At 37.3% G+C, this 19,465-nt stretch overlaps 1 protein-coding gene across 5 annotated transcripts in view; it reads right to left on the bottom strand.

Moving 5' to 3' along the window:
• Window positions 1–4,542: 4,542 nt before the first annotated feature.
• Window positions 4,543–19,465, bottom strand: part of mRpS16 (mitochondrial ribosomal protein S16) — a 28,799-nt gene continuing 13,876 nt past the window's right edge. For all 5 annotated transcript variants that reach the window (XM_083124866.1, XM_083124868.1, XM_083124874.1 and 2 more), the window contains exons 2-4: window positions 9,038–9,191; window positions 8,131–8,290; window positions 4,543–4,896 (exon numbers count right to left, since the gene is read on the bottom strand). In XM_083124866.1, the coding sequence (XP_082980992.1) occupies window positions 4,739–4,896; window positions 8,131–8,290; window positions 9,038–9,148 (429 nt within the window). In that variant the 5' untranslated portion in view covers window positions 9,149–9,191 and the 3' untranslated portion in view covers window positions 4,543–4,738. The remainder of the gene's footprint in view (window positions 4,897–8,130; window positions 8,291–9,037; window positions 9,192–19,465) is intronic.

Below are 19,465 nucleotides of genomic sequence, written 5' to 3' on the forward strand. Positions count from 1 at the left end.
GTTTTGCTTTAAAAGTTTCAGAGATAATAAGAATATTGAAATCTGCTTTCACCACACATTGTATGTGCAGAATTAAATTATGCTATGCATCTTGCATCATTTCCAGGAAATCCAGGTTACAGAATAGTATTGCTTAATCTAAGAATAAGTTTGAAATCTATCGGCTGAGCTGCTTATGTCCTCTTTATTTCTTTAGCCTACAGTTGACTTATTTGTCCACCCCCAAACAATTCTAGTCCAGAATTCATAAATTTGGCAACATGCATTTCAGGGTCAACAGAAAGTAGCCAACTTTGAGACAAGTCCACCTAAAGATTTATATTCTTGCACATTCCATGAAGTTAAAAGACTGCAGTATGAACCCAGTAATATAATACACAAACAGAAATCATAAGTTGAATTAATGATGTTGGAGGACATTTACAGTTAATCCTCAAATCTAAAAGAAGAAAAATGAAGAGGTTTGAAACAACAGTTTTACTTCACTTGGAGAAAATTGCCCTTAAATTTGAAGAGGTAAATTTCTTTAGTTAAAATGACTTCCATAATACTGGGCATTTCTGTAAAATGTATCTTTTCCACAATCTGTGGCTAAAAATTATTTGGAATACAGGTAGGTAGTTCTTTGTGCAAACACTGGGTTTTAAGTAGTTTCCTGTCGATAACAGAAATTTCTCAGGAGTGTAGTTAAGCATTTTGGCCAATGCCGTTTACCTTGTGGAGAAGTTTGTCAAGAAGCAGTTTTGAAACCACCACCTTCCACTTTGAACCAAACTCAATTCTCCTTGATCCGATTTCGGGTCTTTTTGGTTCATTTTTCAGTAAAATTATGCAACATCCTTTAAATACATCCACAATATGACTTGTTCCATCACTCAACACTTCGTAATGCTAATGCCTCTTGTAGAGCAATAGATGTGCACACCATGTTCATCAGTGTCTTACAAATACAGTACTAAAGATGTAAAGTTGTTTGATTCATTCTTTCAGATGTTCCCTGGACATAAGCTCTCAATTTTACAAGGCAAGATCAATAAACAGAATACTACTTTGGAAAATGTGGCCAAAATCCCTTACGAGTCATTCCATACCAAATCAACACAGATATGTGCAATTTTTAACCTGACCATCTCAGATTTTCATGAAATTTGGGGAGTTGAAACTATGCATAGAACTTAGTAACTATGAAAATTTTTAGTCTCGTGCGTCTTGTAATTGTTAAATTATTCAAGGTCAAAGTTTGCAGAAATTGCCTTTTTTGAGCCCGCTTAGCTATACTAAATCTGCTGTAACTCCGCCCCTATTTTGCCTAGGAAGCTCAAATAAAGCTTATTGTACAGGGAATTGAGTAAGCTTTCCAGTGATATATAAGAAGCCTACCTTTGGATAAAAATATAATTTTGTCACGTGACCTTGACTTTTGACCTTGAATATCTCAAAACATGTCATCACCAAAAATCGTGAAAAAAATATATTTGGTCCCTCATGCCATACTCTAAAACATACCAAAAAATCATTCTGGGACTGCAATGGGATCAGAAGATACAAAATAATATGTGTAACTATGTGACTGATAAAAGCCCCATTACATGAACTATGAAGAGTCAAATGTCCCTTAACACCCCCTACAAAATGTGAAGGAGTTATCCTGGGTATAATTGGTCATGAAAGAAATAGGTTAAGCACAGGGAGATCCCTAGCCGTGTGTGTCAAGCGCAGATCCGAAATATTGTTGACCGCCATATTGAATTCAAAGCAAAGGGGGGTGATGTGATACCAAATGAGGCTAGAATTTCACGAGAAATGAAGTGACGAAGGTTTATCCAACATATATTTAACTAGCAAAAATTTATTACTGCATGCTTGTAACTATTTTCTCCTTTTCGAGGTGTTAAAAACAAAGCATTGGAATGCTAATAACGTGTTAGGAACTCATCGAGATCACGCTGACATCTTGGGAGAGAAAGAAGTATACGCACCATTGCATATGATTTTAATCAGCTACATTCACCAAATAGTTGAATAGTGAAGAATATTGGGAAAAGTATCTCAAACAATTACGTGACACTTCCTTCGGAATGAAAAATTCTTCAGTGACGAGGCAAATTTTTATGTTCACGGTGAAGTTAATAAAAATAATATGCAATACCTGTGATTTGCTCAGTCGAATGGTTGTTGCTGGTAAGCTAATTATGTGGTATAATGTATGGCGAACGGAAATGGTTGGTCCATATTTAACAACGGAACCTTAAATGGTGAGGGCTACTTGGATTTGTTAAGTGAACAGGTTTTTTGACCCTTGCTTACAGGATATGGCACTTTTCGAGAGTTTTGAAACAGGACAGTGTGTGACCTCACTATGTGGACATTTTCGCAATTTCTTCATGGTAATTTTCTAGGTAGATTGATGGGCACACGGGGATCTATTAAAAGGCCTGCACATTCCCCAGATCTAACATCTTAGGAGGACTTTTACCTTCAGAAACATTTGAAGAGAATGGTGCATGCACTAAAAGTCCCTGATATTGACCATCTCAGAGAAGGCATAGTTGCTGCTTGCGATGTTGTTGCACATGCTACATTACCAAATGTTCTATGCGAGTGTGAGAGACGTCAATGAGTGTGCTCACAGGAACATTAACAACATTATAATGTGCATATATCGTAAGTGAAAGATATGTGTATAACGTTTTGCTGGCGTAAGATACGTTGGAAAATCCTTCGTCACTTCATTTCTCGTGAAATTCTAGCCTCATTTGATATATCACATCACCCCCTTTCCTTTGAAATTTTTGTGTTGAATTCACTATGTTGGTCAACAATATGCCGGACCTGCGCTTAACACACACGGCTAGGGATCTCCCTGTGCCTAACCTATTTCTTTCATGACCAATTATACCCAGGATAACTCCTTCACATTTTGTAGGGGGTGTTAAGGGACATTTGACTCTTCATAGTTCATGTAATGGGGCTTTTATCAGACACATAGTTACACATATTATTTTGTATCTTCTGATCCCATTGCAGTCCCAGAATGATTTTTTGGTATGTTTTATAGTATGGCATGAGGGACCAAATATATTTTTTTCACGATTTTTGGTGATGACGTGTTTTGAGATAGTCAAGGTCACGTGACAAAATTATATTTGTATCCAAAGGTAGGCTTGTTATATATCACTGGAAAGCTTATTCAATTCCCTGTACAATAAGCTTTATTTGAGCTTCCTAGGCAAAATAGGGGCGGAGTTACAGCAGATTTAGTATAGCTAAGCGGGCTCAAAAAGGGCAATTTATGCTAACTTTGACCTTGAATAATTTAACAATTACAAGACGCACGAAACTAAAAATTATTATACTTACTAAGTTCCATGCATAGTTTCAACTCCCCAAATTTCATGAAAATCGGAGATGGTCAGGTCAAAGGCTGTGTTGATTTCGCATGGAATGACTCGTACATGAACTCACCATTTCACAAGTAGTATTTTAATGCTATATGACATTGGCAAATAAATAATAACTGCTATTTTCTTTACAATGTAGGCTAATTTTAATTCACCTTTACTACTACTAATCTAAGTACTACAGCAATCTACTAAATGTAAGATTGTAGGGCAGAATCCATTGTAGGAAGGATATTGTGTGAATTTGTTTTTCAAAAATTCATTAGTTATGCACTAGTTCTATATATATATTTTTTTTCACTTTAGAGGAAGGTCCTTACCTCTGACTTTAATGAACATGAATGGGGGAAGGGGAATGAAATTTCCATTATGATTGTAACAAGTTTATACTGAGCACACTGGATTGCAAATATATATTTTTTTATTTGCCACAGAAGAAAAAGCAACATTTCCTTTTTGAATAAAAGATGGATAGATCAGTAAATCACATAACATAATATATCGCAAAGCATGTAAACATGAAACAAAAAAAAAATACAAACATAATGGCCCCATTATCAAAATGAGTAAATGCATCTATCTTGCTCCCAAAAAGTTGCAAATATTGCCAGTTGCCTTCACTTGATCTAAATACATTTTGTGCATAAACCCACATAGATAATATAGCGTAACCTCGATTTGGAAAAAAAACTTAAAATGCAGGAAAATGTAAAATCTGGGTTCCGTTGTAGTGTAGAAATTGCCCATTGCTACTTTCAATCACATCTATCTTGCATCCTAAGCATTTTCAAGGGATGGAAATGTACCAATACTGATACAGATAATTGAACTCTCATTGCATAAAACAAAAGTGACTGAACAGTATGAAGAGAAAAACATTTGAAATAGTAGAATAGCGTGTGAAATCATCACAGAATTCTTGGGGAAGTGATTTCAATAAGATTAAGATTTAAACCATTGATTATGGAGATATTCATTTAATTTTCTCTAGAAATGGCCATAACTTTGCAGTTTGTAACAATGAGGATAATCCTGATTAGTACACCACTACATGAGTCCCTACCTAAAGAATTTTGTTTGTAACAATCTCATGCATAGTTGAGCTGGTTTGTCTATAAAGTAGGGCTCAAAACTAAATAAAAATATTTGTAGTATTTTTTACTCCATTGTTCTGTACAAGTTACTGAAATATCACAAGACTAAAACATGCTCTCATGTTACACATGTTTAATATTAGACACTTCACAAGAAAATAAGTACCAAAAAAGTCAACACTAATAGCTAGTCACTTGACTAAATCAAGTCTATAGATACACAATTGTGGTTTAGAAAAACAACTAAGTGTTTCCTGACAATGTCTCTTTAGAGATAGTTTCCGATGTACTTGTTTCTGTGGAGCTACTTTGTGCGGTAGCATCCGCTGCAGCATTTCTTTGCCGGTTCCTCCACGAAATCATGTACGCACTTGGATGGATGGGCAGAAACCCAGCCACACCTAGAGAAAAAAAAAACAATGACAGTGTAGGTAAAATAAAAAGTTAATACTAGTTGTCAAGTCTCCTTTATGTACAAACAAGTGAACTAGTACAGGAGCTACAGTCTAAATGAAGGTCCCAAACTCCAATTTGGAGGATCTACAAATTATGAACACTATTAATTGGACCTCCCCAATGGCAAAGTGCAATGCTGTCACCTTTCAATCAAGGGTCCTGGGTTTGATTCTGGTGGAGGGACATTGCACTTTAAACTGTATGTCCAGTCCCAGTTAGCCTGCCTGAGCATAAAGTGCATCTAAAACAACTTCAACAACTATCCTAAATCACAACAAGGTTCTTGCTCATCTGGGAATTGTGGAAATGTCGAGGAGATCAACCTACGAGCAAAGAAGTCCCGGTATTTTTAAAATGCATCCAAAACCTTTCAAGTCGGGGAAAATCATGTGTTTCTTAACTTGCCAGGATTTGAAAATCAAAGAAAAAAAAATTGCTATTTTCTTCACAAACCAGCTACTTCATGGGAGACATTCTACATAACATTTTTAAATGTTTTTTATAGGTTACTTTTGTTAAGATATTTTGAACAATGTTGAATAAACTTAATTCTCTTGAATAATAAAATACCTTTTGCTAAAAAAAAAAAAAAAAAAAGGACTCTTGAACATGCATTTGCATATATGGCCCGATAGCAAAGAAGGCAATGATGCACGGTCATTTTTCAAAGATGAAAAGGGTAAAATAATGAAATCTTACATTATTTCTTGCAAAGGTGCAGAAATCTGCTATTCCAGCTATCCCAGCTAGGACATGCCAGAGTGAACATCATAATTTTCTTATTTTCAAATTCTTATGGTAATTCAAGGTTAAAAAGATCAGGATGGTATGTAGCTCGTACCTTAAGCTCAGTCATTTCTCCAAATTTATGCTGGCCCGTCTAGATCTTTACATCACCAGCATCCAAAATTCTACTTGCCAGCAACTTTGAACCACATCTTTAAAACTTCATCGGTGGTGTAAGCATTTAGCTTAGATTAAATTAACAATAACATGCTTGAGTCTTCTATCAATGCAGTTTCAAATTGAGTGGACCATGTGGAGACAACGATAAGGGACAGCTACCTACAAGGTATCATGCAGCAGTGCAGACAACCTTGCCACACCATCCATTGCAAGGTCTTTGCACATTGTTCCAAAAATTTAAGGAAGAGTTCAAGCAAACTTGAAGGCTCGGTTGTACCTTTGGCCACTGTCAGGGCAGCTGTTTTCAAATTTGCCTCTCCTTTCAAAAAACAGCTATGATATTTCAAAATCTGAAAAATTACATCAGCTTAGAATTCCTTCTAGAGCATCGTTTCATGATTACTAAAGTCTATTAAACTACATATTGATAATATCTAGATAACAGTGAAAGCAAAACACATGAAATTTCACGTCAATGCTCTAGAAGGAATTCTAAACTGATGTAATTTTTCAGATTCTGGAATGTGATAGTGGTTTTTCGAAAAGAGGGGAAAATTTGAAAGCATCTTCCGGGCGGCAGCCAATCTTAAAGCTGTGATATGCCATCTGCAGATTCTAAAGTAACAAACCACCAGAAATGCAACAAGGACTGACGACCTTGAAATATATTCTCTGAGACATTGCATTGTACTACACAGTATCCCAGAAGTAGCAAATGAAGACACAGATGCCGTCTTCGACATTCTTCCACAAAATCTTAATATCAAACAGATCACCTTACAGCATTTCGAGAAATCTCACCACCTTGGCCCACAAAGAAGATATATAACTGCTGATGCAGTGCATCAAGGGAAGTAACCAATTATACTTTGACTGGCCAATTACCACACAATAGATGAAGTTCAGAGGTAGAACAAATCTCTGGTCTTCATAACATCTGTACCGCAACAAGTGCTGCAGAGGGTGTGGAGAGTGATTACATTTAGAAATAAATCCAAATATGTTCCATTATTCTGAAAAATTAAATCCTAGTTGATTTAAACATCCCTCGTATAAAATATTCTGAACACTTGGCACCGTACTATGCAAAAGTGCCACAACCTAGTTCTACTGTTCCAAACCCTAGAAATAAAATATCCAAAATATGTTTCCAGTCAATTTCAACATCTCTCCAAATTCCACTGCAGCAACACCACATCATGCAAAAGGTTTATGCTGTCCATTATTATTAACTTACACGTAAATACAAATTATTTTACAGTTACCTCTGCAGGCATCTGAAAGAAGCAACCCGAAGCCTTTTTCTCAATTGGATTCATTCAAAAAAAGAATTGAATAGCTAGAACTAGAAATATTATTTCCAATATTAAGTACAATGTACACAGAAAGACACAAAAAATATGCCAAAGCAACTATTAACACTTTCCGGTCGGGCATCGGGTGTGATGCGAGCAGAATAAAACACCCGTTCCGGTTGCCAATCGGCTAGGATACGGTCGCCGTATTTCCGATTTAGTTGCCCGAACCTTATGCGATTATCGTTGCACACGCTTGGAGATAGTTCTACATATTTTTCGCCACCAGAGAGCATCTATGTTGGTTGGGTAAAGGCTTACCGTTATTTCGTTGTTTTTTTATAGTGCACAGTGCATTTTTATGCTGATTTATCAAAAATACAAAAAAATACGTAATTTTTCAATAAATATTGCAATGTGTAAATTATAAAAATGTAACATCTAATTGAATTATCTATTAGAACAGAATCTAAGCTTTCATTTGATATATAATACATTGTGATACTATTAACAGTGTATTTTTCTGTATTTTTTAAAAAATGCCCTAAAACGTCCGTCCACAGGTAAAAGACACGTGAAAACCGTCAGACCGGAAAGTGTTAAACATTATATGTATCCTATTAGTAACATTAGGTGAACTATAGTTAATGTATGATGTTTGTTACCTTTTTAACCCACATGCTTATGACATTGCTTTCTTTTGTATGATTGTGTGTGTCAGTTTTTCCACTATACTAACTATACTATAATATATCTATACTAACTGTATTGCTTTATATTATTTCATTATATTAACAGAAGTAATGAAACATCAATGGTTCAGTGAAAGAGAAGGTATTCTACAGTCTTAACTCACCATGTAAACAAAGCCATAAAGAAAATAAATATCATTAGCATGATTGGCAGCTTTAACAAGCAGGAGGTGTGCCCTTCTGTTTCACTATTTGAATTATGAAATTAATTGTTAAGTGGACTTACCTAGTAAATGTGTAACTGAATCCGTCATATGTGCACCAGAAGCTATCCAATACTTCAACCGTTCAAAGTTAAAAGCCACAAGTTTCTCATTGTTCTCATTTGGCATTGAATCGTAAGTTCCAAGCTGTTCGATCACAGGGCGGTGTAAGCCTTTCCTTTTCTGTAGAAGAGGTAAAACTTTTATTAAATACAACCAAATAAAACTCATGAAAATTTGAGGAGAAAAATTTGTCTAAGTATACAATAAAAATGAAAAGAAGTCTCCATATTCTACGACTGCACTCATCAGGGAACAAAAGGAAATGCAAAGGATATAGCTTTACCTTTAGTATTTTAGGTTAATATAAATTGTAAGTCTGGCTCAACGCTAGTAGTAGTTGGTATGTACTTTTTGCTTTGGATGGGAAAAAATTAAGTTTTAGCTGACTATCCTGATGGCCCTACTTAAGAAAGGATTGTAAACTCAAAAGCCATGATACACTCACCTCACTTAATAATGCAGCATTTTTCTTTTTTATATAGCACATTTGCAGAGGAAGGAATTCAATAAATATTATTCAGCTACTTATTTGATCTGAATTCTCTTTCATTTCATCCAATGTGTCTTTCTTTCTTCCTTTGTGAAAGTGAAAAATTTTCTAACGAGATTACTAAGGTGTACAGTCATGGAAAGAAATACTTCTTCCATAAGACTACTGATATTAAGGCTCTATGGGGGAAGTATTAGTTTTCATGACTGTATCAATATTATGTTGTATGAGTGATAAAAGTACTACTAAATTTGTTAGCCCTGTACAATGAATGTCTGAATTTGGTTTGTTAACTGGCATTACACATAAGAAAATGAAATTCACTATATTCTTAGTTTGTGTTATCTTCTAACATTTAATCGCCAACATATATTTACCTCCATCACAACTATATGATAGAATGGCCGATTAGCACAGCCTTTTCTGAGAGTCCTTATAATTTTTGTAGAAAATCGAGAATATCGAGCCCCACCGCTTGCAGGATGCATAATACCTCCTTTAGATAACACTAGTAGAGCACAAGGTTATGATCTGAAAAACAAAAAGAAGAAATCAAGTCAAATGAAGTACAATTATCTGGAACTATTGAACACTAAAAACTCTAGTAGTCGGGGGTTTATCCACAATTTTTCATTTGGAGTGGTGTAAGTTTGTATTTAATGGGGTGTAAGAGTAAGAGCCAAAATTATCATAAATGGTACCCTTTGGTGTAAGAGAGTGTTGAGCAAATTTGGGAAAGTGGAAATTCCTACCATAGGGGATGCTTAGTTGAATTTTAGGATAGAAAGAAACTCCCAGCATGGAGGATACTTAGTTGATTTTTTGGGATAAGAGGGGGGGATGCTTATGCAAACTATTCTACCTGAGAGATACTTCATGACAATTTTATTAACTGGGGATTAGCATCCCCACATTCTCCCCTCCCCATCCACCATTGATGGTAGGGGTGTGTTGATACTGCTCCCACTTACTGAATTCCATAAAGTATGAACCAGCACCTACTAATTACCTACAAAGAATATCTGTAATTATTTCAAACTTTCATGTTCTTCACAACTCGGCTTCTAGCCACTGAAGAATTCGGAATTTCACAATGTCTATCAACAGGAATCCCATGCATTGAATTTGGATCCTGTTCTCAAAGACAACATTGCAGCAAGACTTTTATGTATTAATCCTCGCAAGAAAGGACACTATTTCTCTCGTCACCGAACTATGCATGTCATAGTGAGCTGAGGAAATTAACAGTGTTTCCAAACTCAGAATACACAAAAGCCACATTTGCAATGTTTCTCCTTTATTGTCTTGTGAAGCACATATTTCTTCGAGATTTCTGTGCACTTTATTTGCGTTCATGATAGTTTCATTGAAGACCGAAAAAAATCTTTGAAATCTAAGTGAGTGAGTGAGTGAGTGAGTGAGTGAGTGAGTGAGTGAGTGAGTGAGAGAGAGAGAGAGAGAGAGTGTGAGTGTGTGTGTGTGTGTGTGTGTCAGAGTCATACAAGGAGTGATCCCAAAAGGGGCAAACAAGAAGATGAAAAAGTTGCAAAAGAATACAGTTGGTAAAAGTTTTCTTTTTCACTTCATTCGAACACTCAAAACAAAAATAGTATACCAGAATTCTGAAAATCGAAAATGGACAAATTATAAAATATGTTTGCACATTTTGTAGTTGTATTTTTCTTATTTTCCTGTAGTTTACAGTTATTACAAGCATAAGAAAACAGTTTTTCGTTGTGATGTTTCCGGAGAACACACACTCCCTTCATCAGACATTTATTTTTATTTTGACTAAAGATACAGTTATAACAATGGTTAGCAATTTTTTAAACAAAAAGAATCCGTTATATAATGGATGTTATCAATGTTACATTGTTGTAATATAGCAACTTAAAAATTCACTTGCGAACCCATGACTAACAATGTAATTTCTTTCCTTTATCTGCAAATTAAGAATTCACTTGCAGACCCATGAATAACAATGTAATTTCTTTCCTTGATCTGCAAATTAAGACAACTGACACAACAATTCAAACATCAGTCCATAGGAAAAACTTCATCCATGCCAATTCAGAACATTCGCGTATAACAATGGATAATATATTGATGAGATATGGAGATTACGAATACGAGAAAACCTTGTCAAGAGAATATTTACGCTTGTTTATTTCCTGGAATTGTCCGACCAGCGGGCGATCCCAAGAATGCGCAAACTTTGTAACTTCCGTCAAGCAATGACTGAAAGGCAAATGCGTGGCATTAAACAAGATCCAGCGTGTTCGAAAGGTGTAATAACCTTTCGAAGCCTAAGATTGTAAAAGGAAGCTCGCTCTCATTTGGCTCATTTGGATTATTCGTCTTATCAAACTCTCATTAGTCTCTGTTTACACTTGGATTACTCTACGACACATTGCAACTTACAGAACTGCGACGACGGTACACGAAGTTACGGCTGCATAAGCATGCAGCGAGTCGCGCGGGATCGCTCGAATCAGTGAGCCAAGGGTCACGGCATCAAACCATGGCATCAGTCACAATTCGGTCTGCAAGAAGCTTCTGGACAAGAACATCACTCACCTACCAGGTATGAACAAGCGTAAATAACCTTTAAATTCAACCTTCCATATCTCTTCCCTCTTAATCGGAGCAGGTTCAACTGACAAGTACAATTAAGCTCTACCTAAAATGTATTATTAAAGCATCCCTGTGACCTCAGATCCCAGGTAAGACGGGATTACAACATGGTTGAGGTGCTTCAGGCCCTTTTTGCAATTGAGTACCGTTCTGTACAAATTGCTTTAAATTAAATTATTCTTCCCCCCTCCTACTTTGGGAGCATTTTTGAAAATAAATTTTTAGTAGTTACAATTTCATACTCCCACAGTACGCTTCAGATGCGTCAGACCCAGTGACAATTTTGTATATTACCCTACGGAATACAACCCTTCTTTTCTTTTGTGCCGAGTCCCCCCCCCCCAACAAAATCTAGTTCTTTTGCATAATTTTCATTCTGTACGTATTTAAGCATCATTCACACAGGAATGAGAACAATTGCTTATATTTATTTGACGGACGACATATTAATGAAATAAATAACTGCATACCCATACTTTCATCTGTTCTTTGGTCAGCACGACGAACTTTAGTCTATGAATACGTCACAGATAGCATTGCACGAACACCTAGATGCCTCCCTCGACCAAATCATAGAGTTAGCTACTGCAATTACGGCGAACCCAGAAAAATCACAACCTTTATCACCAGCCCCCTCCCCTTCACTAACATGGTTAAGATCTGCTAACAGAAACTACCCTCAATTTTTACTAGGATTAGAAACACCCAGCAAAACCCGACACCAACCCTTAGCAAGCACCCCAACTAACGTTCCTACTACCTCTAACAATACTAATAGCCCTGATAACGTTACTGTAGAAATTCCCACCACTAACATGGCCACTCCAATCCCAACTGCGTTATATCCGACGCCTTTTAGCGGAAACGACCCCAAAGAAGTCAAACCCTTCTTCCTGAAGCTTCAAAATGTAGCACACGCCGCGGGATGGTCGGAAGTTAAGCGTAAAGAGATGTTGCCTTTATTTTTGACTGACACAGCTTTGACTTACTTTCACGATATACAGAAACGACCCAACTTTGCAGACCTCACATATACAGACATCAAAAATGAACTAAGTACTTTGTTCAGAGGTTCTTATCTGTCTGCTGAGCCCGTTCAAATCGTTCTAGCAAGAAAGCAGCTAATTACAGAACCAATTCACGCCTATGTTATTGCTAAGAAGGCATTAGTCCAGCAATATTTCCCGAACGCCATTGAAGAACAGACTCTATCCTATATAATCACGGGACTGCGAGCTAAATACATTGGTTGTTTAACTAATAAGCACTTTGCCAAAACAGAGGAATTAATAGCCCACCTACAAAATTTCGAACGCCAACAGTTATTGATTAATTCCCGTATGATGGAGGAGAAGTATGAAATTGATCAGGCAATCGCACAAGCAAGCTTGCATCAGACATTGACCCAGACGCCACTTCACAGCTGTTCTCATGCACAGGTTTACTCCCCCCTCCCAAGTAATCTGCCGAACCCGCCTCAGCAATTTGTAGCATATAACCAGAATCCAACCTTTCTCCCTCCACACCCCGCTCATCAAGTCCAAAGTCTGCAATCAACTCCCGCTCCAGTCATTCCCTCCCAGAAAGTTTATCAAGGACACAATTTCTCCTCTCAGTTATCCACTCCACAGCCTGTCGCGGCTTCTCAACCAAGTACCGAAATTCCTCACCGCATGGCGCCACCAGCTGTGGCTAGCGCAGAACACGCTCACAATACTGCCTCTGGTGATGATGTAAATAAGCTTTCGTCTCAGCTTGGAAATTTATGTATGCACTCGCAGGAACAACTGAACGCAGCCTCCCTTTTTAGTTTCTGCTCAAATGTTCTGGAATTCGCGAAAAATGCTAATCCGATTGCATATGATAGAGGTAATAGAGTTCAAAACAAGGGGAATAATAACTCCCCTTCCTACAGAGGTAATTATAGGGCTAATCCAAGAGGAAACTTTAGGTCGAACTCTCGAGGCCAATTTAGGGGAAATAATAGGTTTCAACGTCGAGATCAGACTCGAAATATGGGTAATCGCGATGATACAAATCCATCGGCATGTACGTTCTGTGGTCCCTATAATCACTTGAGCAATAACTGCTATTAAAACCCACAAAGAGATAATAGTAGACTAAAGTAAGAATCACGAACCTTCCGACCCTCTGTAAACAACCGTATCACTTCGAGTAACGTATCACTCCGCGCCAGCTGTTCGTGAATGGTGCGGCCATCATATGCTGCTCAATCGCAACCTTTAATTTTACGTAACATGGAAAAACGTATTCTTATTTTAACTGATAATCTACACATTGAAGTATAATAAATTTTCTACAAGTGATTAAATACGTGTTCTTGTTCAAGAATGAACATATTTTTCTACGCCAAAAGTCCCATTTATCTGACACTGGGTTAACAGATCCCCCCTTCCCCCCTCCTCTCTCAGTATGACAGCGCCAAAGTTATACAAGAGAGTGAGAGATTCGTTTTCAGTAAATTCAAGCCTTTATTGCCCAACATTGTTGACATGTAGAGTATTGTTTTCTCCTTTGTGCAACAAATATACCGCCAGTTTTAGCAGAAGCTAAACAAAGATAAGCCGGGGGGATGAAAAGAGATTGTTTATCTTTCTCTCGGTTTCTCGTGCACAAGAAGGCGATAATAAGCACATTATTTACGCACGTCTCATGCAAGTAATGTATTTTCTTACCTTGATTCAGCAGTTCCTTTTTGAACTTGAGGCATTTTCGGCGCTAGACATCATCCTGTCAGAGTACGGTCTGTCAAATTTGCTTCCCAAAAAGGAACTCAACGTGGCACAAGAGGCGATTTAACGCCGACTGCTAAAATTGGGAAGATCGTCATCAATCATCACTATCAACATCTTCCCCACAGTGCACAGGACGGCTCTTTGATTGAAAGAATACGAAAGCACCTCGCGTTGTATTGCGCTTATCTCAAAATCGGTGTACTTGTTTATACGAGCAACAACGTGTTTTTTTCGCGGGACTCGCAACTTGACCGGTCGTTTTCCTTTCTTTCACCGCACCGAAAACACAAAGACGCAGACACACAATTACACTTGGACACCAACTTCACTGCTTGCTCAGGATAGCACCGACGCAACGTCGCATAAACGTTAAGAACAACCTGCTTCTTGCCACTTTTCAAACCGCTGTATTTCCGAATGACTACTCTGAAAACACGGGAGACCTTCCTGCACGCATGGAAGTCGCCATGTTCGAAACTGGCGCTATTTTCTTGCTGTTCACGTGATCGATTGTAATTTATATAATAATCACGTATTATTATTATAAATAGAAACCTTTAATGAAAATATATTTTAAAATGTATAATCCAATGTAATTTACACGTTTCTCTTCCATTAGCGTACTTTCATAGAACGGACTACATGATGCGGAAGAAATCCGTTATTAGGCTGTTGCCAACCTCAATACTTCTCACTAAGTCAAGTACAGAAAACGGAAGTGGTATGTCGAATCGAATGTCGGCATATGATAGTGCGATTTCACGTTGTCAGTGACGATCCTCCGGGATGGGGGAGGGGGTGGGACGAAGGAGTCTATCTATAATTCAGAGGTGTTCACCATCCGGATGGTGACATCCTCACACTCCGGAATACTTTTGTGGGTGAAGGAGGGCAGGCCGTAGGGTGAGGGAGGTTGATTTAAAATGAACACCTCTAAACAAGAGAGAAGAAAAATGTGACAATATTTAAAAATTCACCCGCAAATATGCATTTTATTTTATATGTAGCGTACAATAAAATGTGACTGCCTCAAAATATTTCTGTATTCTACAGTCTTCTTTCCCCACTTTTATGCTTCTCTAAGTTGCCGTTTTAGTTTCCCTTGGTGTCTTTCTGCATAATCCATCATTTTTGAACGGGATGAAAAGGACATACGAGTGTGTTTTTGGATGAAGTAACTTTAGATATGTTGAAGTACACTCTGGAGGATACTGGAATGTGTGACATTGAGGTGTAGATCGACCACGCTGTGACACGCACATTTACCATTAGTTACGAGACGATGAGGGATAGGTGATATTTGAATTCCAAATTAGTTAGCCGTCCCCGTGACGGAGTGGTTAGCACATCGGGGTATGACGCCAGGGGTGCCGGTTTCGAATCGTGTCCTGGGCATGAATGTTTGTTTGTGAATGTCCATTCATCGATTTCATCATATCATCATCATTCATCCCCATCTTCGCAAATTAGCCATAAGAGGCACAAGAGAGGAAGTAAAATAAAGCAAATCAATCAAATCAAATGAATTAGTTTCATTATTTTATCTAATTAATAATTATTAATTTAGTCAATCAAATCATATGTTTTAGCTTACTTTCATTATCTATAATAATAAATCATAACACTTTCAAACATCAAATAAATTTAATGAAGCGACCCCGGTTTCAAAACGTAATTTATCTCAGTGTGTCACATTCTTCTAGCAAGGTTTTTTTTAGTAAAATATGAGAGAAAATTAATCCTTTGGTACGGAACCGTCTTACTCCTGGGGGATAAGATGTCAATTTTGTATTTGATTTTTTTTTAAATTTAGCGTTGCTTTTCTTCCACTTTTGGCTAATCCCGACGATGAGAATGAGTGATCGTCAGATGAAATTGATGAAGGGACACTCACAAATAACACCCATGCCGGGATTCGAGCCAGGGAACTTCGGTGATGAGTCTGAAAGTCGGCCACCAGGCAAGATGTAACTTTATTTTTTTTATTTTTTATTATTATTATTATTATTATTATTATTATTTACATACATACATTCAATAACTTTCAACAGGTCATCAGTGATACACTGCTTATTCCACCTCTGTTGACAAATGGAAATGTTTTTACACCTTGTAGGCTATGTGGATTATTTTTTTTTCATAAGTTTGCAACACTGTTAGGGTACACGTGCTTTTGTTTACAGAAGGTCTGAAGTTCTATGATTCTCACTTTAGACAAAGTTCCTATCATTGAGAAAAATTGCTTGTATTATATCAATAGCAGCATACAAGGGAAAGAAGTAGATTTACTTATTGACGTGGGTTCGCAAATATCAATTTACCCCTCCCACCTCCTCCCTTCTGAAAGAAAAACCTACAAGGTAAAGTCCACAATCCAAGGTGTGTCCGGATCAAAACTGAGTGTGTCTGAAATTGTAGTTCTTCCTATCATAATTGGAAAGTATAAATATTCGCACCCATTTAGAATTATAGATTCAACAAATGTCCCTCCCCTTGTAGGAAATGACTTTTTGCGAACAACGAGATGTCGTTAAAAGAAAAGAAAATAACTCTTCATCATTTAGGACGTACTCCAAATTACAGTATTTTGAGGTCAAAGTACAAAACTCACCAGGTGTCGCATGACATATTCAACCAAATTGAAAATGCAAATGTGTATACTGGGAAAGCTACCCTTTCAAACACAATTCAGTTAAGTCCACGATCAAAAACTTATATCAATTTGAAACTTACCACTACCACACCTAACACCCCTAAGCCTGTACTTTTTACCCTATCTGCTTCCCTTATGACAGCATGCAGTAGTTCTTCCCAATGCTACAGTAAACCCTCAATCACCTGTCATTCACATACACAACCCTACTGAAAGCACAATCACTTTGGAAACTGACACGATATTAGGTGAAATATCGACATGTGAAATTTTAAGTGACGTCACTTCTATTTGGGAAAATAAAAGCGAAGATGTCGCATTTTCATTCGCTTGTAATGAAAATAGCACAGTAAAACAACATATCAGTGAAAGTCAACAGAAATTTTGTCCCCTCCCTCCTCACAGGTAACCCTGATATTCCCCAAGAAGAAAGAGAAAAAATCCTAAAGCTCGCATACACGTATGCAGATATTTTTCTCTGGCCAGAGGATAAATTAACTAAAACTAACGTTTTGGAATATGACATCAAGCTGACAGATGACACCCCAGTGTATGCCAAAACCTACCCTATACCCTTTCATTACAGAGAACCCATGAAACAGGAAATTCAGAAATTATTAGACCAAGGTATTATAGAACGCTGTGAAGGGAGTCCCTATCGACACCCAGTCCTATTAATCAAGAAACCCAATGGGACTTACCGTTTTATTTCCGACATGAGGGCGCTGAATGAAGTCATAGCTCCGACATCATTACAGACCCCAGATATCCCCACCATCATGGCAGAGATGGCTGGTAAGAAATACTACTCCATTTTGGACATGTCTAGTGCATTTTTTCAAGTTTCATTAACATAGCGTTCTAAGGACATTACCGCCTTCTCCATTAACAATCTTGGTAGTTTTAGATATGCTCGGTTATGCCAGGGATTCAAAACATCCCCCGGTGTAATGAACCGGGTAAGCGAGCTTGCCCTTAGTGGAATAGACAGTTCAGAACTTTCTGTTTATACCGATGACATTATTATTTACAGCTCAAATCTCTCACACATGATTAACATACTGGACAGTGTTTCAAAAGTTAAGAAAGGCATCCCTTAAATTGTCACCCTCTAAGTGTAGGCTAGCCTTTACTGAAGTAAAAGTCCTCGGTAACCTGGTATCTCAAAAGGGAATCAAGATTTCAGAACATATTTTGAAAGCTATTTTGGAATATCCCACCCCTAACACCAAACGCAAGCTTCGTAGTTTTCTAGGACTTGTAAATTTCATTCGGCGATTTGTGCAAGGATTTGCAGGACCGACAGAATGTTTATTCAAGCTTCTCAAAAAGAATGTCAAGTTTGAATGGACTGATGAACACCAGAAAAGTTTCGAAACACTAAAACAAATGATAACTTCCGCCCCTATGACCCTAAGCGCCCCTCATTTGTATTCACAGATGCAAGCGGAGAAGGAATTGGCGGAGCGCTGTTACAGTCTGACGAAGAAGGAAATTTACATCCTTGTGCTTATTGTTCACGAGCCTTAACACCAACAGAGAAAAAAGCTGACACATTATCCCTCGAAATTGCAGGTGCATATTATGTTTTGAAAACTTTCAAATTTTTTCTTATGAATCAACGATTTGTGGTTCTCACAGACAACAAAGGATTATCCTATCTTCGTTCAACTAAACACCCTAGTTCTATTTTGGGAAGAAGAGCACTTTATTATTCAAAATTTTGATTTCGAAATAAGGCATGTCAGCGCCAGTAAAAATTAACTTGCGGATGCACTTTCCCGTGCAAGCTTACCGCTTGAAAAGACTAATCCTGACAAGAAAAATGATGATGATGCCCTGTTCTTTCATCATGTATTTCATACGCAAGCAGAAGATTTTGATATTAGCTCAGAACAACGTAAAGACCTCTATTTAAGAGACATTATTGACATTTTAGAAAACAATGATCAAGCTAGTAATCCTAAGCTAGAAAAACTTTCCTATTCTTATGTACTCAAAAGTGGCGTCTTATACAGGACTAATAAAATCAAAACTGGTTGTCGGGATAGACTTTGTATCCCCCACGCATTAACAAATCAAGTTTTCGATCTTATTCATGCACATAAAATGAATGGAAGTCACCAAGGCGTACAAAAATCATATAATTTAATGCTTATGCGCTACTTTTTCCCTAATATGAAGAAATTTCTGTATGATAAGGTTCGACATTGCATCCCTTGCCAGATCTCAAAGAAGCCACAAGGTTCTAAACACCATACCCTCCAGACATTTCAACCTGCCCAAATTCCTTTTCAAGGAATTCATCTTGACGTCTGTGGACCTTTAGTCTCTTCTAAAACGCACAAATACAAATATTTTCTATCATTAGTTGATAGTTGTACTAGATACGTCATTACAGCTCTTTTGGTTAATCATGATGCACAAAACATAGCAACAGCTCTAGTTGAGAAAGTTTTTCTAATCCATGGCCTCCCGGAAACGATCTATTTAGATCGCTCAACACCCAATTCAAATTTACTTTTACGGGAGTTAGCTAATATTACAGGCGTACAACTAAAATATGTAGACACTTGTGCACATTTCACGAATGGGCTAGTTGAGAGTTCATTTAGCTATTTAAAGAAAGTCATGAGAGTTTTTGTGTTGGAGAAGAAGGTTTCGTGGTGTGACTTTTTAGCTAGTGCGACGTTCAGCCATAATATTACAATCCATTCTGGGTCCCTCCAGAGCCCATATTTTACTTTGTTTGGCTACAACCC

Source organism: Lepisma saccharinum, chromosome 1 (assembly GCF_977018435.1).
Source record: "Lepisma saccharinum chromosome 1, izLepSacc3.1, whole genome shotgun sequence".
Lineage (NCBI taxonomy): Eukaryota > Metazoa > Arthropoda > Insecta > Zygentoma > Lepismatidae > Lepisma > Lepisma saccharinum.